The sequence below is a fragment of the Artemia sp. Qi Xiang Cuo genome, chromosome 6 (assembly GCF_049724085.1).
Source record: "Artemia sp. Qi Xiang Cuo chromosome 6, ASM4972408v1, whole genome shotgun sequence".
Lineage (NCBI taxonomy): Eukaryota > Metazoa > Arthropoda > Branchiopoda > Anostraca > Artemiidae > Artemia > Artemia sp. Qi Xiang Cuo.
In genome coordinates this window covers 83,735,830-83,759,124 of record NC_142799.1, presented here as the reverse complement: position 1 = coordinate 83,759,124, position 23,295 = coordinate 83,735,830, and the positions used below count along the sequence as shown (strand labels likewise).

Sequence of the window (23,295 nt, the reverse complement as noted above, 5' to 3'; positions counted from 1 at the left end):
TACTACGGAAAACGGGGGGAACAGGGTGAAGAGGGGAAAAAATTCAAAAATACAGGGTAGGGGTAGAAAGCACTTTGAAATATGTTTTCTGGGGTCTTTCTATCTGCTGATCCCGAAACTGACATCTAAAATGAAATAAAGAACATGAGCCCCACCATAACGGGAGAAAAGGGGGAAATAGGGGAAGAAAAGGGACAATTGAAGTCAGGGCTGGAAATCAGTTTGAAATGTGTTTTCTGGGGTTTTCCTATCTGCTGATCACGAAACTGACTCATAAAATGAAGGAAAGAAAACGAGAACCATGAAAACCGAACAAAACTGGAGGAAATAACGGAAAAGGGGAATGGAAGCCTGACTCTTGAGCCAGCTGCTAATGGCTAATAAGTAGGCCTATGGACAAAATAACTCGCTTAAGTATCAAACTTTTACTTTCTTGAATCACAGACATATCTTACAACCATTTGAATTACTAAACATAAACGAAAACGGACTCGATTCACCACCTGCCAGTGTCAGATCGTGTCACTGTAGTTGACGGAGGTTGGCTGCTTCAGCAAGTACCTTGGAAGATTGGTGATACTTATGATTCAATCTGTGACAGCTATGTTAGTTTCGTTACTCGACGCTGTACCTCCCCTACTGTTGTCTTCGATGAATACAGCGCTGGTCCAACCACGAAAGATGCTACCCACAACCGACGGTGTAAGGGAAGCCAGCATCAAGTGATCGATTTCAGTTTAGGGGTGAAGCTCCAGAAAAAGAAGGAAGAGTTTTTGAGCAACTCTCAGAACAAACAGCGAATTATAAGCTACATCGGGGGAAAACTCAGAGCCAAAGGATTTGAAGTCGTCCATGCGAAGGACGATGCTGACTATCTAATCGTGAAGACTGCCGTAACGAAAGCAGAAAACTCTGAAACATTAGTTCTTGGCAACGACACTGACCTTCTGATTCTACTCTTGTATCACCTCCCGCCTAATGCAAAAACACTTTACTTCGAATCGTCAACGAACGCAAAAGAAGCGATAACACGGTTCTGGTGCCTCAACGAAGTTAAAAAAAATGGGAGAAGTATCCAGGCTACTTCTGGTAGGGCACGCACTCTTGGGATGTGACACGACCTCACGAGTTTTTGGACTTGGAAAGCAAGCTGTGCTACCTCTTTTGAAGAAGAGCGAAGTGTTCAGAAAAAAAAGCCAAGTGTTTCTGGATGAATCATCGTCTAGAGATGAAATTGTGAAAGCGGGGGAATATCTTCTCCTCGGCTTGTATAAAGCACGAACAAACGAAAATCTCACTAAGCTGCGATAACGGATTTTTCTTGGAAAAAATTTCTTTGTCAAATACTACGGCGTCTGTTAAGCCTGAAAGGCTTCTACCAACTGACGCTGCAGCTTTATTTCACTCCCAGCGAGTGTACCTCCAGGTATCCTTTTGGAAAGGGGAACCAGCTGACCTCGACCCGGCTGACTGGGGTTGGGTCTTCAGAGACCATAAATACTCACCTGTGATGACCGATTTGTTGCCCACACCTCAGACTCTTTTGAGTGTCGTGAGATGCAACTGTAAGACAGGCTGCGAGAACTCGCGATGCAGCTGCAAGAAAAATGGATTAGCGTGTACGTTCGCGTGCGGAGAATGTCAGGATATCAACTGTTTGAACAGGGACATCGAGATTGTCGAAGACGAGGAGCTCGACTAGTGACATAAATGCTGTGTTTTTCAAGTCAACTCTAGTGCCTTAAAAAGTGCAGATTTTACCTATAGTTACTGAAGTTCTTTTTTTAGTTTTTTATTCAACGATATTGCCTTTGAAAGTACAAATTTTACCTATAATAGCTGAAGTTTTATACTGTGATCACTGTCAAGCGGTTGTTTTCTTCATGTTTAGTAATTCAAATGGTTGTAAGAAATGTCTGTGATTCAAGAAAGTAAAAGTTTGATACTTAAGCGAATTATTTTGTCCATAGGCCTAATTATTAGCCATTAGCAGCTGGCTCAGGAGTCAGAGTTCCCTTCCCGTTTTCCGTTATTTCCTCCAGTTTTGTTCGGTTTTCATGGTTCTTGTTTTCTTTCCTTCATTTTAGGTGTCAGTTTCGTGATCAGCAGATAGGAAAACCCCAGAAAACACATTTCAAACTGATTTCTAGCCCTGACTTCAATTGTCCCTTTTCTTCCCCTCTTTCCCCCTTTTCCCCCGTTATGGTGGGGCTCATGTTCTTTATTTCATTTTAGATGTCAGTTTCGGGAGCAGCAGATAGAAAGACCCCAGAAAACATGTTTCAAAGTGCTTTCTACACCTACCCTGTATTTTTAAATTTTTTCCCCTCTTCCCCCTGTTCCCTCCGTTTTCCGTAGTACTTTTATTCTATACTGAATTTTTGATGGCAGTTTCGTGATCAGCGTATGGGAAAGCCCCAGAAAACTCACTTCGAACTATTTTCTGGGCATGTTCGGCATTTTCCCCAATTTCCCACGCATTTCCCCCTTTCCCCTGTTTTTCTGGTACTCGCCCCACTCGGATTTATTAGGACTTTTAGTATGTTGTACAGAATTTTTTTCTGATCATTTTGGTACCATTTTCGTTTATATTGCAATTTTGTCAGGGTCAAACCCTAAAAGTCCTGGACTATCTGGAATTTCAATCTGACCTATTCTGGGGTAACAAAAAAGAGTCCTTTGTAGAATACTTTGAGGTTTTTCTTTTAAAAATATCCCTGTCTCTTATAGGCTGTACTTCCCGGTCGTTGAACAATATGGGCTCTCCATCTGAGTCCAGTAATTCACTAAACTCCAACAGCTGTAAAAAAGAAAATAAGCTTAGTTTTTAATTATAAACGCCTAAATTTTGTATATTAGCCTTATACCTAAAGCAGGACCAGGCGGGGTTTTCTTTTGTCTCACCTAGGACCTGGAATTCAGATGCGTCATGGGAATTCGTTGAACCGTAAGCTCTCCGGATTAATTCTACCTACAGTTAAAGGAACGAATACACATGATACTTGGTAGACATATGGGATCTTTATTAAAGGACTTCAATACCCAGAATCGTCAAAATAACGATAAATGACGTTCTTGTTTAGGCAAATTTGGCGCAGGGAAGGACAATTGCGACGGTAATAAACTCTTGTAGTTCTTCTGTACAATAAGTTATAACGAATACGGATCTGTTCACAAGATGGTAAAACCCTGAGCCTTATTTACTATGGCATTTTAGATTAAAGACTTACATGATTGATACAGGACACTAGAGTAAATAGGAGTGCCGTTTTTACTGTTAAAGTCAAGAAAGCCCTCTAGTAGTTTTTACTGTTAATGTCACAATGGAACATAGAAAAAATAACTATCTCCAAGATTGCTATGGCAAAATAAACACAAGGACGAGAATCTGAGTTAACCCTTTCAAAAGAAGTTGGATACAAAGTTGGAGAGTTTTAGACTTTGAGAGTTTAGAAGATAAATGGGATAATCTTAGAAAAATAGTTTCGATGTAGTAAAAAATGTTTTGAGGAGGAAAGTTGGAAAAGAATTGAGGATAGTTAGTAAAAACTCTTCGATCTTGGTTGAAGAGAGGTAATTTTCCTTTTTGACAATGTGAAATTTTGTAGCAACGTGCCGATTGAACCATTAAGCCTTTGATTGAGAGAAGGTATTTTCTCCTGGGAATCACCATATGGTAAAGAAATTAGTGGAAGAAGTCTCTGAGGAATAGATCTTACGAGAATTAGAGGAAATTAAGGAAAATAGAGCCGGCATTAAAGTTTCAATCAAGGAGTGTGTAATAGAAATAATGAATATATTGGTGGTTCTGGGCTATGCAGGCAGACGGTGTAATAATTACATACTACACGGATATGTTAATAAATCAAATGGAATTATACGTTCTGAGCTTGTCCGAGTGCATGAACGGAATGGAAATTCAAATATTAATAAGTAAAAAATAAAGGGGGTGTACCGAATATTTTGAGAACAATTTAAACTTTAGACATTTTTAACCTTACAATAAAATTGTAGGCACTTAAAAAAAAGAAATAAGAAAATTGACAGTTTGGAAACTGAAGACGGATATAGCATGAAAATAATAGAATTGGCACGAATAATATTGAAAAATAATAAATTTTTAAGTGAGCTTTAGTTTTATTTGCTTATGCAAGCAATCATAGTTTACAATAAAAATACGAGACTATAATTTGCATGTAAAGCACTTGCATGTAAAAAGGAACGAACGAATTGGTGAAACGGTTTGTTCTTGGAGTAGGCAATTCCAGTCTCACTTTGTTAGCTGACACTGTGTCTATTTTATTCCTCATAACTGATGGTAGAATCTCTCTATTTTTTTCTCTGCTAAAAAGAAATTCACTAAATTTGGAGATCAAACCCAAACGACGTTTGTGAAGGGACGGTAGTTGCAGGACATAATGCCGATTCATAACTTCGTATGCGTCTGAAAGATTAACTTTAAAGGCCCTTTTTTGTAGTGACTCAAGTTGATCACTTCGGTAACTTGTTTGGTCTTAACTTGTGTTGTTGACTTGAGGGCCCCATACAGGGCAAGCATACTCGAGAATGGGTCAGATGTATAAGCCACCATAAGTTGGGATACAGAAAAACCAAAACGACGTAGCAAGATATGGGAACGCATCGCACCATTTGAGTGTTTGTATTAACATAAGTACTAAACGAACATTCAACGCTAGATGTGACACCGATAATTACAGCTGAAGATACACTAGGATACGGTGGATGATGACTGACAAAGTTAAGAAGATTAAAGCGAAGGATTTTGTTTTTTATTTCGTTGATTTGAAGGCTGCTGATAGTACATTGGTCTTTAAAGCTGCTCATCATTGCATTTCTTTATTGGAGAACTGCCTCGGAGTTTTCATTGAGATATTTCAGAAGAACTGACAAGTCGTCTACGTAATTAAACTTGTCCTCAAACTCAGCAAGGACAAAGTTTAAAACTGCTAAAAACAACAGCGCTTCAAGTTTCATGCTTTATAGAGCACCAAACTTGAGCTTAGCCCATTCGGAGTTGGCGTCTTCAAGAAAAAAGCTGTAGACGCACTGGAAACGGTTTTGCAAAAAATCAATCAGTAAAATGAGAATATGCTTGCGTGCACCTATTGCGCGTAAATTTGTAACAGCTCGTGGTATATCAGCTCGTGGTATAAGCTCGTGGTATATGATGTGGTATATCATCAGCTCGTGGTATATCAGCTCGTGGTATAAGCTCGTGGTATATGATGTGGTATATCATCAGCTCGTGGTATATCAGCTCGTGGTATAAGCTCGTGGTATATGATGTGGTATATCATCAGCTCGTGGTATATAAACGTTTATACTAACTTAGACAGTTTCGGGGCTATTGAGATAGGTCGGAACTGGTCGCAAGATTTAGGGCCCTTCACTTTGGGTATGACACGAACGTACGCTCTCTTCAAAGTACTAGAGAACACTTGCTCTTGCAAACACTGGTTAATAATGGAGGAGAGTGGCTTGGCAAAGAAAATAGCCAACTCACGTAACAAGTTTAAAGGGAGCTGGCCAGGGTAGGACGCACAATTGCTATCCAGCTTCTGAAATCAATTGCACACAGCCAACTCGGAAATTTCACCTACATCATCAATCTCTGCTTAAGTAATGAATGACTGGATTTCTGAACTAATGATTGATGGAACGGTGGTATAGATGCCAACAAAAAAAATAAGTTTACTTCCATAGCCCATAACAAAGTATCATCCTCTTTCAATACCCTTAAGTCACTGAGTGTCGTTTTACTAGCCGATGAGGGAAGACCGGTGGCGGTAGGGCAAAAAACAGCAGTGGTGGCACGCTGCCGGCAAGATGTCGGCGGTGCGCCACCGGTAAGATGACGGCGGCGCGCCACTCACGAGATCAATGTTGACCGCAAACATCAATGTTTTCATCAATTTTTCTCAAATCATAGCTTAAATTTACAAATTTAATTTCTCTACTCATTGACAGTACACTTTCATAGGATACTCCATCAAGTCGCTACTGGCCAAACCAAACTGTTTTATCGTCTTTCACCTCCCTTCACATTCCCTTTTGTATTTTTTTAAAGCAGCCATATAATGTTCCATGAGATCCGTCTCTGTTTTAAATTATTTGAAAAAAACTACGTTTTCTAAAGAGTTAAAGAGGCTGAGTTACAAGGTCGAACCTTAAAACGTACAGGGATTAGGAGGCACAGTTGGGGGCTACCACCCAAACCTCCGCTTTCGCAGCCTTTAAATATAAAAAAATTTCTTTAAACTGAAAGTGGAGCGACATTAAAACTTAAAACGAACAGAAATTATTCCGTATATGAAAGAGGCTGTGCCCTCCTCAACGCCTCGCTCTTTACGCTAAAGTTTGACTTTCTCACAACTCTTTTTTTAAACAATAAAAACTTTAGCGTAAAGAGCGAGGCGTTGAGGAGGGCACAGCCTCTTTCATATACGGAATAATTTCTGTTCGTTTTAAGTTTTAATGTCGCTCCTTACTTTCAGTTTAAAGAATTTTTTTTTATATTTAAAGGCTGCGAAAGCGGGGGGTTGTAGCCCCCCAACTGTGCCTCCTAATCCCTGTACGTTTTAAGGTTCGACCTTGTAACTCAGCCTCTTTAACTCTTTAGAAAACGTAGTTTTTTTCAAATAATTTCTGCACATTTTTGTACAGTTTATTACTTATTATTGCTTGACAAACTGTTAGCTGATCGTGTCAGGAGTTAAAAAGTTGGGGGCTGCCGCCCCCCAAACCCCCCGCTCTTGAACATTCTTGTGTTAAGGCTTTTAATTCCTGAATACTCAAATCACGTCGTACAGGGTGCCTCCTAATCCCTGTACGTTTTAAGGTTCGAACTTGTGACTCAGCCTCTTTAACAGCCCCCCAACTGTGCCTCCTAATCCCTGTACGTTTTAAGGGTCGACCTTGTAACTCAGCCTCTTTAACTCTTTAGAAAACGTAATTTTTTTCAAATAATTTAAAAAAGAAACTGAGTTTCTTTTCAAAGTATATAAAAAAATTGCTCTGATGGTGAATCGAACCCAGGTTTTCCGCCTGAAAGTCTGGGGTATCAGCCGCTGGACTATGCAAACACAATAGTAATTGTTGTTTAGCAAATTTAAGCTATTTTCGACGCAAGCAAATTCTCAAAAATCTTGATATGTGGTTTTTGGAAAACCGGGAAGGAGTGATCAGATTGAGCTGAAATTTCGAGGATAAGCTCCCAGGCCCCAGGAAAGCTTATCTTCTAAATTTCAGCCCGATCAGACACCGTTAAAGGGGGGGTTGTGGTGGGAAAAATTAACATGGGCTAATATAGGAAAACGAGGTTTTTCGTAAATGTAAATTCGGGGGATAATTTTTTCGGTTTGAAAATATCAAAAGGCCCTAACAGGTCGAATTCTGCTTCGAATGAGTCCTCATTCAACCGGATCCGTTGCCAACTGTGGCCTGTAGGCGTGGCTAAGAAAAAAAAAAAATGAATTTGAAGTGGCTATATTCGGTTTTTTGAAAACAGGGAAGGAGTGATCGGAATGAGGTGAAATTTCGAGGATTAGCTCCCGGGTCCTAGGAAAGCTTAACCTCTAAATTTCAGCCCAATCGGACAACATTAAAAGGGGCTGTGGTGGGAGGGTCGAAACTTCCGGCCCAGTTTACCCCATGAAGATAAAGTCGGAGGAGGATGAAATTTTGCAAGTTTCTTAGTTTGAGCTTGGGCTACAAAATGCGATTACCGCCGTCTCTCTGCGACCTCTAGGACCTGAAATCGCTTAACATTGTGGTGGGTCGCCTCTTTATAGAGGCACAAGTGTGCCTCCTTGATAAAAAAAAAAAGTCAACTTATTGAAATCCCTGCTTTAAAAAAACATCGAGGTTTTATTATTTGAATATGATGGCTCCCTACCACTCCCCCCCTCTGGATGCGACCATTATAGGATACCGTCTCTGATTTAAATTTTAAAATAACAAATTTTTTGGCATCCCTGCTTTCAATAAATACAAAATTCGAGATATTACCATTTAAATGTAATACCTCCCTACCCCCTCCCCCCTCTAGATACCACCTTGATAGTATACCCTGTATCAGCTTTACATTAAAAAAATAATTTACTTAGTAATTAACTAGGTCACTATATGGTTCAAACAAATACGCGAAATAACGTTAAACAGCTTAGTGTTCCTTGAAAAAAATTGAGGGTATGAGTAAAGGGACACAATGACAGCAACAAAAATGTCGAAATTATTCAGATATGCCTCAAATAAATTTTTGCAAAAATTTGACCAGTAAAAAACTACTGGCCAAATTATGCCAGAAGCATATGAGAAATTAAAAAAAAACAAGACAATGAACAAGTCCAAATGTAGGACCCTGGGTCTATCAAAAAATTTCAATGGTTTTCCAGGAATTTGATATCATTTTTTACCGTTTCCACTTTAAATGAAAAAACAATTATCTTTTTGACATCCTTGCTTTCAGTTAAGACAAAATGAGGTATTATCATTTAAAAATAATAGCCCCATATCCCCCCCCCCTATAGGCAATAATTTACATTTTTTCATGAATAATATTTTTTGGGTAACTTTCGTTTCAATCTTTAATTCCCCAACCTTGTACATAGCTTAGTCTATAGCTAAATTTTACCTCAACAGAAGGGTGTTTTTTCGGCGGGGGGGGGGTAAAATTTTTCAAAAAGAAGATTTTATTTTCTTTAATCTATCAGGCGTTCAACAACTACGTATTAAACATTAAGAAAATATGATCAAAAAACACCAAAAGAAAACAAAATTTTGCAAACTTGCGATTCAGCTGTAGAAACAATCTGTCGACTATCAATTTCAACATCCAACTGAAGCTGTATAGTAGTGAAAATGTTCTATACAACTTAAAAACAAAATTCTTGACTAAAAATGATGTAAGAAATAGCAATTGGGAAACTGCATTCGAAATGATTTAATTTTATTTCATAAGGATGATACTTTTTTTGTCAACATATGAAAAACTGTGTATATTGCAATTGAATCTGTCTGGTTTCATGGAAAGTAATAAAAGAGAAGAAAATTAATGAACAAGAGAGTAGTGAAGAATTATGGTGTGCAAAGTAATATTTGGCAGGGAAAGTCACTGGTGATAGATCGCTAGGGGTGCTACTGTGATTGGGTGATTTTTGGGGATTCGGGGACCGAAATTTTTCTCAGGTGACGCATAGATTTTCGGAGAAAAGCCCGAAAATTCTGGGATAATGCAAGCCCTGCTTGATTTCTAATCAGGAAAATCGAAATTTTAAACCACGCGATAAAGAAAAGCTCCGACTTTGCGGTTGACGCAATAAAGAATTACCACAAAATTAATTCAAAGTCAGTCTCTGCTACCGCCTCCGCCGGTGGCGGTGCGCTTGCGGCGTGCCGGCGGCGTAGTGACAATTTTGCGGCGGTCAACCGGGCCTCTCGTTGGCGACGTTCCATTGATCCGCCGGCGCGGCGCCGGGGTCTAGATCCACGGTTTATCACTATCTGTAACGGTAATGACTTTAGTCGGGAAATAAACCTGGAATTTCTCCTGAAATAGGCTATTTAGCTTACTGACTTTGACGTTGATGTCTGGCTCGGAGTAAATGTTATCAAATTCGTAGTTGACGATCCAGCGACCAAACATAGAAATCGAATCTCTTGTTAGTGGTTGTATAGTAATTTTGGCTAATTTGGTTTTGAGGATTGCTGAATTTGCTTTCCAGTAAATTATGAAATGATTAGAATTCATATAATAGCTACAAAATATAAAAACAACCATATTAAGAATATGAGCATGATTCTTGGAAAAGAGATTTTTAATGACATTTTTTTTTAGCCCTACGTGTATTAAAATAATGTTTTATATAAAAAAATTAATAGAATTGAGTGTAAAAAATACACATGCATTTCCTAAAACTTCTTTAGAAAGTATATTACTCAACAGGATGAAACTTGTTCGGCAAATTTGTTCGGTTGTGGATTTAGGAAGGGGACAAGATGTGTTGATTAAGGTTTTTACTTTTAGGCCAGAGAAGGGGCTGAATAACTAGATCTTTTTTTTCCTCAGTTTTTGTAGATTCTGGACAGCTATTTAATTTAACTGACACAAAAGCTCTAGAAAAGTTCTTGTCCTTACATAATATACAAGATAAGCTCCGATAGAATAGCTCTAGTAAAGGTTTTTCACTTGTATGGTACACAAGATAAGAACAATAAATTTAATAGTCCTAAGCACGAAAATAGTCAGCTCATTGCAAAATCAGGAGGGCATCAGGGGCTGTGTTCTAACCCCATCTAAATAGATTATTTTTATGAACTTTTTTCCAATGAACACGGCAAAGGCAGTGGGAAAACATGGTGCCAAATGGGAGATTAAAACTCTCCTAGACCTAGATCACAGAGATGATTTGGGTGTCTAGGTAAAAATCTTTGTTAAATAATGAGTTCTTTGGCACTAGAATAGATTCAAAAATTCATATTAAATACATTTAGTCACTTAAATTAGAAATAAACGATGGTAGAGAGGTAATATTATGTAATGAGAAAGTCGTTCATGTGGATAACTTCACTTAACAAAAATCTTGAGTTTAAGAAAATAATGTTACGCATAGAGTTCTCTCCGACTCTGATTCAAAATTTTTTGTTGCTATGATGAAAGGAGTTACTTTTTTGTAACAGTCATAAGTGGAATATACGCATAATTATAAAAAAAGTAATATCTATTTTTTAAGAAATATTATTGGGCAAAGAATCTTGTTTTGGTAACTCTAACTTGAATAAAAGCTGCGTATCGACTAAAATCTGGTATTCTCCAGGTTCTTACATTAATTTCATCTGTCTCGCAAACATTACGATGGTGATAAAATTTAACTACTGTCATAAGATCGAAAGCATGGTGATAACCCAAAATAATTTACATTTTTAATCACTTGTAGATAAAGGAATATTTGATAGTAAAATGGGCTTCTAGATTTGCATGTTATTTTGGGTGAAAAAAAAACAGCACTTATTTATCTTACATTCAAATTCAACAATCGCTTTCTAACCAACTAACTCTTTGTTTCAAAAATACAACAACATCTTATGTTACAAATGATATTAATTTTAGAAGGGCTCTACTTTTGAGAATCCTTATATTTTAAGCCACAGTTATATGTTGAGCCACAACTGACTAACTTAAGATTTCCTATTTCGTCATATTTCTAAGTAACAACGATTTGACGCCCAAAAGTTGAGAACAATTCATTGAACAGAATTAATAGTTATTTACAAAAATTTGCTGTAAATCCGTTGCAACAACTTTGCTCATAAAAATTTATAATAACAAAATTTATTGAAAGTGAAGTTCACATTAAAAACTTCCCATTTAGAGTCTTTTTTAGTTTTAGCTACAATTTATTGATTGGACCCTAAAAGGCCCTTTGCTCACCATGATGTTTCTTAGTAGTATGGAATTGAATACCCGAAATGGAGAACGGTTGCGTAAGCAGCTATCAAAAAATTACCATAAACAGTAGGGATAACTGTATATAATAACCTTCTATAAATTAGCAATAGGAAATTTCTTAGCAAACGATTTTAGCTGCAATTTTTGATGAAGGTAAAATAGTGCTTAGAAGATCCCCACTTCCTGAGATGTTTTTTTTTTAGCTTCAATTTAATTTATTGGCGCTTAAAAAGCCCAAGGCCATCACGAAATTTCTCAGCAGAAAAGAAGTAATGCCCCAAACAAGGAGTTATTCTTGAAAAAATATTATCGTTTTTTAAATACGAGTACAATAGATGACATTGTTCATAATGATTTTTTGTGAATCTGCAGAAACACAATTCTTGGTATACTTTTTAGCAACAATTTTTATAGGATGTTAATTTCGTTTTAAGATGAGCTCCACCTTTGAACACTTCTAAATTTTAGTCATGGTTCAATTGAATTCAAGTTTTTCACCCTTGGCAAACAAACTGTGAGTATCTTGATGTTTATCGATAAAAGGAATTAACACCTTAATATGCAGAAAACCAACTGGACAGAACGATAATTTTTAGTAAAAGCAAATTTAATCTACTCCACACTCAGGTATACGTATGTACGCTCAAATATATATATATTACCAACAAAAAAAAACTGATCTTTATTTATTTTGATAAATTTAACTTAACAAGTCTTATTCTGGAGTTCATTTGAGCAGTTGAAACAAATAAAAGTTTTACTTTCCTTTGGTTTTGGCTGTATCAAATTAATTAGTTTGTTCACAGAACCATTCAAGCTATCCAAAGTCCAAAAGAAAAGATTATCTGACATTATATGTTTTTCAAAAGAGTATAAAGTGTTTTCTTCCAACATCACTTATCAAAAACGGATCACTTCCAATATTCGTTATCTCCAATAAAAAAAAATTCTCTAGTTTTGTGGAAACTTCAGTTTGGTGGAAAACTACAGCAAAAATTGACGATCAAAGATAAAACAAAGTACATCTTACCTGATCTTTTGACAATGTAAGTGGCACTTCCATCACGATCCATTCAACGTTTTCAGTGAAAGGTTTAGTTGTTAGGGATCCTTTATATCGATAAAAATGTTCTGTATCCTCTGGCAGCAAGGCCATAAGAGATGGAGGGTCTTCCACTGGAGTTTTTGATTTTGCCTTTTTAATGCGTTGAAAACTGTCAAAAATCTTCATATAATTGTAATTTTGGGCACCTTCCTAAAATTCATACATACTTTCTAGTAAGATTGGTTGCAATTATTTCTGTTTTAAGTCAATTTTAAAGGTCGGCTTATCAGGCTGCTTTCCACTCATTGACAAATTAAAATATAAAATGGGTTTTGTAAATATTTGCCTATAGGATCTGATAACTACTCTTAATAAAATATTCAGCGTTCCACCACTATTTATATTAGCAATAATATCAGAACTATATTTGGATATTATGCCGAAGAAAGAAAAAAAGGGTGAATAGGCTGAACATAGAAAATATTGCGAATTATAATCTATAGAAATATGCTACCTTTTATTGAGGGAATCTGAAGAGCATTCAACAAAACAGAATCTATAGCAGAAAAATTATCTGGAGCAAACAGTTTTGGGTTGGACAAACTTCTTAATAGCAAAGAAAACTTTTAGGTTGATTTTTAGATGATGAAGTATAAGTTTTTTCATTAAAATGCTGAAGATGATTGCAAGTAAGAAAATAGCATATAAAGAGTATGTAGCTGTATCATAGGCAGCGCGCTAGCGCTGCCTAAGTAAAGAACTATATGGGCACAAGGTGTCGCTTTTTTTTGTTTTTTTCTCCATACCCGGGCACTTTGTATCGAAGGAGTTGTCGTAGAAACTTCAGAAAGGACTCATTCGATTGGAAATTGGACCGGATAGTGCCCTTTTCAATAGTCGAAACTGATTGAAGGGCAACTAGCCCCCCCCCCCGCGCCCATCATTCCCCCAAACACATCCAATCAAAATTTTGAGATAGCGATTTTGTTCAGCGTATTTCATTTCCAGATAGAAAATATGTTTTTGAGGAGGACACTCCCCCACAACCCTCAGGGCAAGGGTTCTAAGTTGTGCCCTCGGGGCATATAAGGTTTTTTTTATAGAAGGCGTTATCGTAGAAACTTCAAAAAAGGCTCATTCGATTGGAAATTCGAAGGGCTAGTGCCCTTTTCAATAGTCGAAAGTGATTGGAGGGCAACTAGCCCCCCCACGCCCATCATTCCCCCACACACATTGAATCAAAAACTTGAGGTAGCCATTTTGTTCAGCGTAGTTGTTTTCCAGATAGAATATATGTTTTTGAGGAGGGCACTCCCTCACAACCCTCAGGGCAAGGGATTTAAATTATGGCCTGGGGGCATATAAGGTTTTTATAGAAGGCGTTGTCGTAGAAACTTCAAAACAAGCTCATTCGATTGGAAATTCAAAGGTCTAGTACTCTTTTTAATAGTCGAAAGTTATTGGAGGGCAACTAGCCCCCCCCCACCACGCCCATCATTCCCCAAAACACATCCAATCAAAATTTTGAGATAGCCAATTTGTTCAGCGTAAATGATTTCCAGATAGAAATTATGTTTTTGAGGAGGACACTCCCCCACAACCCTCAGGGCAAGGGTTTTAAGTTATGCCCTGGGGGCATATAAGGTTTCTATACAAGGCTTTGTCGTAGAAACTTCGAAAAGGGCTCATTCGATTGGAAATTGGAGTGGCTAGTGCCCTTTTTAATAGTCGAAAGTAATTGAGGGCAACGTGCCCCCCCCCCTCTCCACGCAAATAATTCCCCCAAACACAACCAATCAAAATTTTGAGATAACGATTTTGTTCAGTGTAGTTGTTTTTGAGATAGAAAATATGTTTTTGTAGAGGTCACTCCCTCACAACCCTCAGGGCAAGGGTTTTAAGTTATGCCCTGGGGCATATATGGTTTTTATAGAAGTCGATGTCATAGAAACTTCAAAACAGGGTCATTCGATTGGAAAATCAAAGGGCTAGTGCTCTTTTTAATACTCGAAAGTGATTGGAGGGCAACTAGCCCCCCCACGCCCATCCTTCCCCAAAACACCTCCAATCAAAATTTTGAGATAGCCATTTTGTTCAACATACTTGATTTCCAGATAGAAAATATGTTTTTGAGGAGGACACTCCCTCACAACCATCAGGGCAAGGGTTTTAAGTTATGCCCTGGGGGCATAAAAGGTTTTTATAGAAGGCGTTGTCGTAGAAACTTCAAAACAGGCTCATTCGATTGGAAATTCATAGGCTAGTGCCCTTTTTAATAGTCGAAAGTGATTGGAGGGCAACTAGTCCCCCCCACGCCCTTCATTCCCCCAAACACATCCAATCAAAATTTTGAGATAGCCATTTTGTTCAGCGTAAATGATTTCCCGATAGAAAATATGTTTTTGAGGATGACACTGCCACACAACCCTTAGGGCAAGGGTTTAAAATTATGGCCTGGGGGCATATAAGGTTTTTATAGAAGGCGTTGTCGTAGAAACTTCAAAACAGGCTCATTCGATTGGAAATTCGATGGGCTAGTACTCTTTTTAATAGTCGAAAGTGATTGGAGGGCAACTAGCCCCCCTCCACGCCCATCATTCCCCCAAACACATCCAATACAAATTTTGAAATAGCCATTTTGTTCAGGATAGTTGATTTTCAGGAAGAAAATATATTTTTGAGGAGTAAACTCCCCCAAAACCCTCAGGGTAGGGATTATAAGTTATGCCCTGGGGGCATATATTGTTTTTTTTATTGAAATCTTTTCCGTAGAAAATTGAAAAAGGGCTCATTTAATTTGAAATTCTAAGGGATAGTGCCCTTTTTAATAGATGAAAGTGATTTGAGGGCAGCCAACCCCGCTCTCACGCCCACCTTTTCCCAAAAGACATCCAATCAAAATTATTAGATAGCCATTTTGTTCAACGTAGCTGAAAGTTCTGGAAATTAGGTCTTTGAGGATGACAACCCCTCCCCACACAACCCTCAGGGCAAGGGTGGTAAGTTATGCCCTGGGGGCACATAAGGTTTTTATTGAAAGCGTTGTCGTAGAAACTTCAAAAGGGCTCATTCAATTGAGAATTGAAAGGGATAATGCCTTTTTTAATAGTTGAAAGTGATTGGATAGCGACTAACGCCGCTCTCACGCCCAACATTTTCCCAAACACATCGAATTAAAATTTTGAGATATCCATTTTGTTCAACGTAGTTGAAAGTTCTGGAAATTTTGTCTTTTAGGATTATAACCCCTCAGAGCCCTCAGTGCACGGGTTGTAAATTATGCCCTGGGGCATATAAAGTTTTTGTTAAAAGCGTTGTCGTAGAAACTTCAAAAGGGCTCATTCGATTGGAAATTCAAAGGGCTAGTACCCTTTTTAATAATCGAAAGTGATTGGAGGGCAACTAGCCCCCCCCCCCACGCCCATCATTCCCCCAAACACATCCAATTAAAATTTTTAGATAGTAATTTTGTTAAGCGTAGTTGATTTCCAGACAGAAAATATGTTTTTGAGGAGGACACACCCCCACAACCCCCGGGGCAAGGGTTTTAAGTTATGCCCTGGGAGCATATACGATTCTTATAGAAGGCGTTGTCGTAGAAACTTCGAAAAGGGCTCATTCTATTGGAAATTGGAGTGGCTAGTGCCCTTTTCAATAGTCGAAAGTAATTGGAGGGCAACTAGCCTCCCCACGCCCATCATTCCCCCAAACACGTCCATTCAGAATTTTGAGATAGCCATTTTGCTCAGGGTAGTTGATTTCCAGATAGAAAATATGTTTTTGAGGAGGACACTCCCCCACAACCCTCAGGGCAAAGGTTTTAAGTTATGCCCTGGGGGCATATAAGGTTTTATAGAAGGCATTTTCGTAGAAACTTAAAAACAGGCTCATTCGATTGGGAATTCAAAGGGCTAGTGCTCTTTTTAATAGTTGAAAGTGATTGGAGGGCAACTAGCCCCCAAGCCCATCATTCCCCCAAACACATCCAATCAAAATTTTGAAATAGACATTTTGTTCAGCGTAGGCTAGTTGATTTTCAGATAGACAATATATTTTTGATAAGGATACTTACCCAAAGCCCTTAGGACAAGAGTTGTAATTTATGCCCCGAGGCCATATAAGGGTTTTATATAAGGCGTTGTCGTAGAAACTGCAAAACAGGCTCATTCGATTGGAAATTCAAAAGGCCAGTGCTCTTTTTAATAGTTAAAAGTGATTGGAGGGCAACTAGCCCCCCACGCCCATCATTCCCCCAAACACATCCAATCAAAATTTTGAGATAGCCATTTTGTTCAGCGTAGTTGTGTTCCAGATAGAGACTATGTTTTTGAGGAGGATAATCCCCTATAGCCCACGCGGCAAGAGTCTGAAGTTAAGCCCCGGGGGTATAAAAAGTTTTTGTACAAGGTGTTGTCGTAAAAACTTCAAAAAATGCTTATTCGACTGGAAATTAAAAGAGCTACTGCTCTTCTTGATATATAAAATTGATTGTAGGGCATTGGAGGGCATAGAAAATATGTTTTTGAGGAGGACACTCCCCCAAAACCCTCAGGGCAAAGATTTTAAGTTGTGCCCTGGGGGCATATAAGGTTTTTATAGAAGTCGTTATCGTAGAAACTTCAAAACAGGCTCATTCGATTGGAAATTCAAAGGGCTAGTGCCCTTTCTAATTGTCGAAAGTGATTGGAGGACAACTAGCCTCCCCCCCCCCCCGCCCATCATTCCCCCAAAAACATCCAATCGAAATTGTGAGATAGCCATTTTGTTCAGCGTAGTTGATTTCCAGATAGAAAATATGTTTTTGGGGAGGACACTCACCCAAAACCCCCAGGGCAAGGGTTTTAAGTTATGCCTTGGGGGCATATAAGGTTTTTATAGAAGGCGTTGTCTTAGAAACTTCAAAACAGGCTCATTTGATTGGAAATTCAAAGGGTTAGTGCCTTTTTTAATATGTCAAAAGGGATTGGAGGGCACCTAGCCCCCCCCCCCCCGCTCGCCCATCATTCCCCAAAACACATCCAATTGAAATTTTGAGATATCCATTTTGTTCAGCTTAGGCTAGTTGATTTTCAGATAGAAAATATGTTTTTGAGGAGGACACTCCCCCGCAACACTCAGGGCAAAGATGTTAAGTTATGCCCTGGGGCATATAAGGTTTTTATAGAAGGCAATGTCGTAGAAACTTCAAAACCTACTCATTCGATTGGAAATTCAAAGGTCTAGTGCCCTTTTTAAAAGTCGAAAGGAATTGGAGGGCAACTAGCCCTTCCCCACGCCCATCATTCCCCCAATCAAAATTTTGAGATAGCCATTTTGTTCAGCGTAGTTGATTTCCAGATAGCAAATATGTTTTTGCGGAGGACACTCCCCCAAAACCCTCAGGACAAAGGTTTTAAGTTATGCCCTGGGGGCATATAAGGTTTTTATAGAAGGCGTTGTCGTAGAAACTTCAAAACAGGCTCATTCGATTGGGAATTCAAAGGGCTAGTGTTCTTTTTAATATTTGAAAGTGATTGGAGGGCAAATAGCCCCCCATGCTCATCATTCCCCCAAACACATCCAATCAGAATTTTGAGATAGCCATTTTGTTGAGGGTAGGCTAGTTGATTTCCAGATAGAAAATATGTTTTTTAGGAGGACACTCCCCCACAACCCTCAGGGCAAGGGTTTTAAGTTATGCCCTGGTGGCATATAAGGTTCTTATAGAAGGCGTTGTCGTAGAAACTTCAAAAAAGGCTCATTCGATTGGAAATTCAAAGGGTTATTGGCCTTTTTAATAGTCAAAAGCGATTGAAGGGCAACTAGCCCCCCACGCCCATCATTCCCCCAAACACATCTAATCAAAATTGTGAGATAGCCATTTTGTTCGGCGTAGTTGATTTCCAGATTGAAATCATTAGGTTTTTGAGGAGGACACTCCCCCAAAGCCCTCAGGGCAAAGGTTTTAAGTTATGTCCTGGGGGCATATAAAGTTTTTATAGAAGGCGTTTTCGCAGAAACTTCAAAACAGGCTCATTCGATTGGGAGTTCAAAGGGCTAGTGCTCTTTTTAATAGTTGAAAGAGATTGGAGGGCATCCAGCCCCCTACACCCCTCATTCCCCTAAACACATCCAATCAGAATTTTGAGATAGCCATTTTGTTCAGCGTAGTTGATTTCCAGATAGAAAATATGTTTTTGAGGAGGACACTCCCCCATAACCCTCGGGGCAAGGGTTTTAAGTTATGCCCTGGGGGCATATAAGGCTTTTATAGAAGGCGTTATCGTAGAAACTTCAAAACAGGCTCATTCTTAGAAACCTCAAAACAGAATCATTCGAATGGAAATTCAAAGGGCAAGTGCTCCCCCCTCCCCACGCCCATCATTCCGCAAAACACATCCAATCAAAATTGTGAGATAGCCATTTTGTTCAGGGTAGTTGATTTCCAGATAGAAAATATCTTTATCAGGAGGAAACTACCCCAAAACCCTCGGGGAAAGGGTTTGAAGTTATGCCCTGGGGGCTTTTAAGATTTTTATAGAAGGCGTTGTCTTAGAAACTTCAAAACAGGCTCATTCGATTGGAAATTCAAAGGACTAGTGCCCTTTTTAATAATCGAAAGTGATTGGAGGGCAACTAGCCCCCCCCCCACGCCCATCATTCCCCCAAATTATCCAATCAAAATTGTGAGATAGCCATTTTGTTCAGCGTAGTTGATTTCCAGATAGGAAATCTGTTTTTGAGGAGGAAACTCCCCCACAAAACTCGGGGCAAAGGTTTTAAGTTATACCCTGGGGGCATATAAGGTTTTTATAGAAGGCAATCTCGTAGAAACTTCAAAACAGACTCATTTGATTGGAAATTCAAAGGTTTAGTGCCCTTTTTAATATACAAAAGTGATGGGTGGACAACACGCCCCCCCCCCCCACGCCCATCCGTCCCCCAAACACATCCAATCAAAATTGTTAGAAAGCTATAATATTATGCGTAGTAGATTTTCAGAAACCGATAAGATTTTTAGGAAAACAGTCCCCATTCACCATCGGGGCAAGGGTTTTATGTTATGGTCCTTGGGGTATATAAGGTTTTTATTGAAGGCGTTGTCGTAGAAACTTCAAAACAGGCTCATTCGATTGGAAATTCAAAGGGCTAGTGCCCTTTTTAATAGTCGAAAGTGATTGGAGGGCAACTAAACCCCCCCCCCCCACGCCCATCAGTCCCCTAAACACATCCAATCAAAATTTTGAGATAGCCATTTTGTTCAGCGTAGTTGATTTCAAGATGGAAAATATATTTTTGAGGAGGACATTCTCACACAACCCTCCGTACAAGGGCTTTAAGTTATGCCCTGGGGGCATATAAGGTTGTTATAAAAGGCGTTGTCGTAAAAACTTCAAAACAGGCTAATTCGATTTGAAATTCTAAGGGCTAGCGCACTTTTTAATATTCGAAAGTGATTGGAGGGAAACTAGCGTCCCCCCCTTCACGCTCATCATTCCCCCAAACACATCCAATCAAAATTCTGAGATAGGCATTTTGTTCAGCGTAGTTGATTTCCAGATAGGAAATATTTTTTTGAGGAGGAAACTCCCCCACAAGACTCAGGGCAAAGGTTTTAAGTTATGCCCTGGGGGCATATAAGGTTTTTATAGAAGGCAATGTCGTAGTAACTTCAAAACAGACTCATTCGATTGGAAATTCAAAGGTCTAGTGCCCTTTTTAAAAGTCGAAAGGGACTGGAATGTCTAGTGCCCTTTTTAATGTTCGAAAGTGATTGGAGGGCAACTAGTCCCCCCACGCCCACAATTCCCCCAAACACATCCAATAAAATTTTGAGATAACCATTTTGTTCAGCGTATTTGATTTACAGATAGAAAATATTTTCTTGAGGAGGATACTCCGCCACAGCCCTAAGGGCAAGGGTTTTAAGTTACGCCCCAGGGTCATATAAGGTTTTATAGAAGACTTTGTCGTAGAACTTCAGAAAAGGGCTCATTCGATTTGAAATTCAAAGGGCTAGTGCCCTTTTTAATAGTCGAAAGTGATTAGTCATATTTTTGTTGTTGTTGTTGTTGAGACCAGGGCACTTCGTATCGAAGGAGTTGCCGTGGGAACTTCGAAAGGGGCTCATTCGATTGAAAATAGAAAGGGCTGATTCCATTTTTAATAGTCGAAAGTCATTGGAGGGAAACCTATCCCCCTTCCACTCCCACCCTCCTATTTGTCCATTATGTTTACAAACTAAATATTGCCTTAAGATTAAATCAAAATGCACTGTGATAATGTTAATTCCCAATAAGGCATCTCAGCAGTATCCTAAGAACGACTGAGGGTATTATGTTCAAACTTTCGAGTCTACTTCTGCTTTTAAAATTTAACCAAATCAAAACAGTCTAAGTCTATCAAAATATCAAAGAAAGTAAACATATTTTTTTGCGAATGGTGTCAAGTTTTGCATTTCAGGTCAACTAGAGGAGACATGAAACTAAGTTAAACTGTACTATTTGTGTCCAGATTTTTAAAATGTTGTATGTTGTTAAAAGTTGCTGAAAATTTTTCTCCAGCATACAAATAGCAGGCCGAACTATAAAGTCTTAAAAAACGAAAAGATTTAAAGCGTTATTTTCTTTTTCCCTGAAAAGACTATGTCAATACAAAACAGACAGAAAATAATTAAAAAAACTTTTTCCGCAAAATAAACTTATCAAAGAAAAGTAAAGAACTTTATTGAATAAAAAATGAGCAAAAATAAAATCAAATCATCTACCAAGCTCGAAACTGCCACAAATCAACATTGATAAATAAATTAAACCCGAAAGGAACATAAATTACAATAATTAATCAAGTGAAACTAAAAACGACTAGATATTAACACAAGTCTTGCGTAAAAATCCTGTGCTTTCAGAATAACAGAACAAAATTTGTTCTTTAATGAAAAAAATATAAATGTACGTACTTTTATAACTTTAATCAATCAAATAATATTAATATTTTCATTGCTAAATATCGGTATATGTATATTAAACTGACAATGCACATTCATTTGTATTGATATATCATTGCTATATCTTATTTAAAATCTCTAAAAATTATAAATATTAAAATTCTAATTTTATGTTTATTTTCAGTATTAAGTGCAAAAGAAAATATTTGTCATAAAATTGGTTTTCAGTAATGTGCCAATGACGCAATAAACACTAAAATTATAGTAACATTTTGAACTGATGAGCTTTCAGCAATCATTATCATTATACATCAAATATTTAGTTTAATTTATTAGATCTTTTTAAAGTTGTTAAAGACGAATATAGTTTCACTACAAACAAGTGTTTGGATTCTGCCTCCTTTCCTAACTGAAAATAAAAACCAAAAGCCTACTGCGTCATTGGCGCTTAACAGAAAACGAACTTTGTTACAAATATTTTCTTTTCCAGTTCTTACAGCATTGAAAATAAAAATACAATTACAGTGAAATAAATCCTTGAACTGATGGATCTTTCAACAATTAATATCATTATAAATCAAATATTCAATTTTATGTTGTTTATACTTTCCAAGACTGTTTAAGACGCATATAGTTTTCAGTAAAGCGCCAGTGACGCAGTAGGTCTTAGACTTTTAAAGTGAGAGAAGGAGGTCATATCCAAACTCTTGTTTGTAGTGATTTTTGTTCGTTTCAAGCTTGATTTGCATATTCAATTTCAGTTTCACTCGTTTTAAGATTTATTTATCAATTTACGTTAATATCTATTTTATGTTTCTTTGCATTTTTATTTAATTTATGTTCGTCTAAGTTTTATTTATACTTCAATAGGAAAATATTTGTTTTCATTTTAAGCTTGATTTTCATATTCAATCTAAGCATTACTGGCTTTAAGATCTGTTTATTCATTTATATTATTACTTGTTGTATGCTTTTGCCATGATTGTTTGTTTAATTTCTGTTCGTTTTGGGTTCCATTTATTCTTCAATATAATGTATTACAGGAAATTACTTGATAAAAAAAAAGAAAAAAAAATGTCTTCCTAATTTAGTAACTGAAATAAATGAGCACTTGAACAAGGTCCTAGGCGTTACTCATCCATCCAATCACCTAGGAAAAAACAGTATATCCAATCCGATAATCTGAAAATCAAGTCCAAAATTGAGCAAAATTAGCATTAATAAGTATAAGTCATTGTCCCAAAACCAAGCCATAGCACCTTACGTCTACAAAATTTAGTATTCCCCAAGTAACCACCACATATCAGGGCTCCTCAGATAAAAACTAATTGCCTATATAGGTTTCGGCGCTTAAATTTCATTACTCAGGCAAACTGAGCGCGCCATGCCACAAAACCATATGGCGTACCCCCATGTAGTGACACCTGTGGAATATCTATGAACATAACAATATCCAAAAATATAAAATATACCCCCCAAAAAATTATTTCAAGCATCCTTAACCATCATTCATCTAGTACTAAATCAAAGTAACAACATCCCAACTCTGCAAGAATATCCTTCAGCCAGTATAACTCCCCTAATTGCATTCTCCTAACTGTCAGGGAAAAACTTTTCACTTTCGCTCAATTTCTACGAACTGATTTCTAATCATCCTACTTAATTCATTACCTGCATGTGTCGAAACAACCCTAAAATCCAAAGTTATAACGGGATGAGAAAAAATATACATCCAACAAGCTACATCAAAATATCATTCAGAATATCTTGATAATGTTTAGTATTCTTATTTAAAAGTTGATTATATTGACAACTAAGCTTTTTAAATTGTCAAGAAAGTTTATTGGCAGTAAAACCTCT

At 37.8% G+C, this 23,295-nt stretch overlaps 1 protein-coding gene across 2 annotated transcripts in view; it reads right to left on the bottom strand.

Moving 5' to 3' along the window:
- Positions 1-2,574: 2,574 nt before the first annotated feature.
- LOC148951685 (carbonic anhydrase 2-like) overlaps positions 2,575-23,295 on the bottom strand; it is a 62,748-nt gene continuing 42,027 nt past the window's right edge. For both annotated transcript variants that reach the window (XM_089090425.1, XM_089090426.1), the window contains 2 exons: positions 12,498-12,722; positions 2,575-2,800 (listed from right to left, as the gene is read on the bottom strand). In XM_089090425.1, the coding sequence (XP_088946551.1) occupies positions 2,642-2,800; positions 12,498-12,722 (384 nt within the window). In that variant the 3' untranslated portion in view covers positions 2,575-2,641. The remainder of the gene's footprint in view (positions 2,801-12,497; positions 12,723-23,295) is intronic.